General features: G+C 41.9%; 1 protein-coding gene across 1 annotated transcript; it reads right to left on the minus strand.

Moving 5' to 3' along the window:
- Positions 1-12: 12 nt before the first annotated feature.
- Positions 13-1357, minus strand: cks2 (CDC28 protein kinase regulatory subunit 2). The gene is made up of 3 exons (XM_056604499.1): positions 1162-1357; positions 634-761; positions 13-483 (listed from the first exon to the last, which is right to left on the minus strand). The coding sequence occupies exons 1-3, from the start codon at positions 1218-1220 to the stop codon at positions 440-442; spliced, it is 231 nt and encodes a 76-aa protein (XP_056460474.1). The 5' UTR covers positions 1221-1357; the 3' UTR covers positions 13-439.
- Positions 1358-4606: the final 3249 nt, after the last annotated feature.

Consider the following 4606-nt stretch of genomic DNA (forward strand, 5'->3'; position numbering starts at 1 on the left):
TTAACAAATGTGTATGTGAATTCACTTTTTTTATTGAGGTCACTACAAAACAGTTTTTTCTCGAACAGAATGAGATAGTTGCGGAAAGAACAAATGCTCATAAAGGCCATCAGCATAAAGGACAAATAAAAGATTGAACCATAGAAGTACTTTCAGAACATGAAATTCTTACATTAAAGAAACATAAAACATCAAAGCAGAACAATGTGACTGATCCAGGGGAACTTCTACCTTCATACGGTAAGCATTGAGCTCATCTAACACAGCACAACTTGTACCTTGTTGGCCCTAACAGCTGAGCTCCAACTTTCAGCTCTCAGTCCTGCTGGCCCTTTTTTACAAGTTTTTAAATAAAAGAAACAACATTTGGAGATGCACTCTTGAGAGAGGAGGGCCTGGAGAACGATAATTACATATAGACACGAGAGATAGCCCTCCCTCATTCCAGTGGAAGAGCCCGTCTGAACAGTAGAATGTGTGGCTCTGGAAAGAACAAACAAAGCAACAATGTGTCAGTATAGCATCCCTGATTGAGGAAGGCAATGGAAAAAACAATGGCTGAACCCACATCAAGTCCACATCTATGACTGAATAATAACTATGTAATACTGGGGTTATAAACGTGTTGTTCACCTGGTTTGTGGATCATGTAGTGGATCCACCCTTGACTCTGTTGGACGCCCAGGCCCCTCCACTCGTCCTCCGTCATCAGGTGTGACGTGGGCACCAGTTTGGACAGTTGCTTGGGAAGCATCACATGCCTGCCAACGAGACGAAATCCGTATGAAACCAATCGTTGAAACATTTCACCGTTTGAACTTTTAAAACCATGTTATTGCTATTCGACGGTTTGGCAGGATTGCTTTTTGTTGGTTAACGTTAGACATTCGATTGAACCCTTCCCTTCGTGGCAAAACAAACCAGAAACGGGGTGCTTTTTACATTGACGATCGCACTGTAATAACACTAGCACACAACACTCGACAGTATGTTTTGGTTATAACGCCATGTTAATAGGGCATACGGCTAACTTAAACACTTTATAATGGTGCATAGCCAGCGTTGGACTTGTTTTAAGATCGCTAACCACACGCTGACGTCAGCGTGGTAACAGTAGCGAGAAGTGGAAAACAACTTATGAACAAATATGAAGTAACCCACCTGTACTCAAACTCCTCGTCGGTGTATTTGTCGGAGTAGAAAATCTGCTTTTTCGACATATTGACGAAATCGTTGGTATTCAAGTCTTAGTAGTGATACTGTAGTGATGTTTACGATAGCAACTCTTCATCCGCCTCTGCCGCTGGTTTCGGTCTGCGTAAATTTAAACTGAAACGTCCCCGCCTTCCGCACTGTGGGGACGGGAGCCGCGAGGGGACAAATGAGCGCTTCCTAGTCGTACGCATACACGGCAATCATTTTAACGCAACATTGAAACTTGTGTCACTTCACAAAAATAAACAAGGCATTGCATACGATTATATAGGCTATATTGGTTATTTTTTACAGCTACTAATGAAATAAAACATGCAGACCTACGCTACGCATGCATCAAAGTAAACGTAACGTATTTTCCAATATTTTTTGCAAACAAACAAAATATTTCACAGTATTAAACTAACATTAAGTTGTCCATGGATCCAGCAGGTCCACTTATCATTACAACGTAAGTAAACAAACTTGGCGTTCTTTTGATGTTCTCTGGCCAGAAATAGTATGTGTTGTTCTGAGATGTAATCAGGTTTCGCCTGTGTAATGCCTGCTAATGAGTGGAGGTGGATTCACAGCATGACTTGTGCTGCTCTTGTATGCCAAGCAATCGAGGGAGCGTGTAAATATATCAACCATTTATGCACAGGGCTGCAACAGAATTACTTTGACGTTGACACCGGTTTTTCCATATCAGAAATAGATAGTAGAAGAACAGATGCATTGCATTTGTTACTTGCACAATTGGTACTTAAATTACGAAGAAGTACCATCAACTTTATCATATTTATGACGTTATAGTAAATCAATATTGATTGGCTATATTATCCCATTAGCATTGTTCTAAAGTTAAATGTAGGCCTATCTTTCTTATTTAAAGGCTCATTTTATATTACTTGAATTAAAATGAGGTAGGTAGCCATACAGGTAGTATGTTAAGTCCACGGGCACTGGACATAACGGGCATTTGGTTAGTAGGCTAACTCAGACAACTGTCAGTCGGATATTTTGGGGAGGAGGAGGGTTGCTTTGGCACTGGGAGTATGTGTCCTGTCTTAGTACATTTTACAGTGAAACAGACTGCTGGCCGTTGGCAAAGGAATAGGCTATCTTCAAATCCCGCCAATGACCTGTCATGGACGATACTGGTTTATCAAATTATGATACAGTGCATCATTAGGGAGACATCTTATATCTTCTATCGGTGAGTTTACTGTAAGTTTGTGAACATAATTATCTTTTTTTAATGCTGTGAAACCATGCGAACATTGTGCAAATGTTTTAGTGGTTATATAGCCTAACACCATTAAAACATTTGCACAAACTGCTACTCTCAAAGTTAGTTTTGCTTTGCATTGTTTCTCTGATTTTCTTTCTTTTAAAAGAACAACCTCAGATATTTCTAACAGAGTCATATCTGGGCAGTGGGCAGCAAGAAAATAGTATAAATGTCACTGAATGTTAATAAAGCTGTGCTGGTTTGCTGTATTATGTAAGACAAAGATAGTTTATATTTTGCCGTATAGTTAAACAGTTACATAAAGGTTTTCAGTTCCGAAATATCCAGCAAAATACGTTTTCAAAGTATTCTTAAAAATAATCCAAAAAGTTTCTTGATTTAGATATGGTGGTTATTCAATCCAAATCCCTCACAGTCTGTTCTCTAGCTTTTTCCAAGAAACCCAACTCACTGGCAGCGGAGACTTCTATAAATACGTGCTCTGTTTTCCGTGCACTTGATTTGACCTTCCGTTAAGGCAGATTATGAGATGAATACAAAGATGTTTTCCAGTGTTGCTGCTCTTTGGATTTTCTTCTCAGATAAGAGAATGTGTGTGTGTGTGTGTGTGTGGGTGTGGGTGTGTGGGCGTGTGTGTGTGTGTGTGTGTTAATATGTGGGCATGTGTGTTTGTACTACAAATTCCTGTTTATTCCACTTAATGTTGGGGTGCAGTAGGACAGTGAGGGGTGGGTGAGAGGGAGATAGAGAAAAGAGAGGGAGGGAGAGACCAGTGTGAGATAAGACAGAATGATGATGGGAGGGTGGTGGGTGTGTGTGTGTGTGTGTGTGTGTGTGTGTGTGTGTGGGGGGGGGGGGGGGTGAAAGTGAGAAGCTAAATGGCTTGTGCTTTCTAGAAGATGGCGGATCGCTCTCTGGGGAGGGAGTTGTGATGACCTGAGTGGGTAGATGCTCTGTGTGTGTGTGTGTGTGTGTGTAGGGGGGTGGGGGGGAGAGAGACAGCAGATGGGATAATGGTAGATGTTTTAGTGTTTTTGTTCTCAGACAGCAGATAACTCTTATGATCAATTTACGAGTTTGTTTTTCTTTTCATGAAAATATGTTATGATTTTTTCTCACACAAACACAAACACACACACACACACACACACACACACACACACACACACACACACACACACACACACACACACACACACACACACACACACACACACACACACATTTACACACACACACACACACACACACACACACACACACACACACACACACACGTGTGTGTAAATAAAGACTTTGTCAAGACTACAGTGATTAAATAATACATTTAATAATAAAAGACATTTGAGTGATTTTTTTGTGATTTTTGAGAGTTGACAAAATCACATAAATAATGAAATAGCTGTGTGTGTCAGAATTGGACGTTTTACTTATTTCCTATAATTTAAGAACTCAAAGGGTCAAAAGGAAAGGGAAACCCCTCTATCCAATAAATATATATTTTGTGTATTTTTATGGTATTGTCATCAACGTTCTTTGTTAATCGGTGCTCGTCTGATCACATGTAAACGATAGGGAAAGGGCTGCTCTGTGATCGTGTGCATTTGATTGGTGTGTGTGTGTGTGTGTGTGTGTGTGTGTGTGTGTGTGTGTGTGTGTGTGTGTGTGTGTGTGTGTGTGTGTGTGTGTGTGTGTGTGTGTGTGTGTGTGTGTGAGAGAGCTGCCTCGGAGCTGGGCAGGGCAGGGCTACTGGGCAGGCAATAACACAATGACATCATCCAATGAGGGAGCCGGAGAGGGAGAGAGAGAGAGAGAGAGAGAGAGAGAGAGAGAGATAGAGGGTGTGTGTGTGTGTGTGTGTGTGTGTGTGTGTGTGTATGTGTGTGTGGAGGAGCACACGAGCGAGTCAGCCCAATGCGCCCCACGCTAGGAGACTCGTCTTAGATGCGGAGAGAGGAGCAGCAGCAGCACGAGGGCGGGAAGCATGTGTGTGCGTGCGCGCGTGTGTGTGTGTGGGTGAGCGACCGGGCTCGTGGTCAACATTGAGGCAGCTGCAGGACTCTCCCCTGGAGTTGTTTTTTTTTTTCTTCCTCCCCTGCAGATTTCTTCTTCTTCTTCTTCTTCTATTGCAACTCTGCCCTTCATCCCTTCATCAGT

This window comes from Gadus chalcogrammus, chromosome 12 (assembly GCF_026213295.1).
Source record: "Gadus chalcogrammus isolate NIFS_2021 chromosome 12, NIFS_Gcha_1.0, whole genome shotgun sequence".
Classification (NCBI taxonomy): Eukaryota; Metazoa; Chordata; class Actinopteri; order Gadiformes; family Gadidae; genus Gadus; species Gadus chalcogrammus.

What these genes read in the sequence shown, in the direction of transcription:
- cks2 (XM_056604499.1), bottom strand. Translation starts at nt 1,220, where the DNA reads ATGTCGAAAAAGCAGATTTTCTACTCCGACAAATACACCGACGAGGAG. An exon ending in GACGAGGAGTTTGAGTACAG is followed by an intron (nt 762 to 1,161) that starts GTGGGTTACTTC and finishes TCTCGTTGGCAG; the next exon opens with GCATGTGATGCTTCCCAAGC. An exon ending in CTACATGATCCACAAACCAG is followed by an intron (nt 484 to 633) that starts GTGAACAACACG and finishes TGTTCTTTCCAG; the next exon opens with AGCCACACATTCTACTGTTC.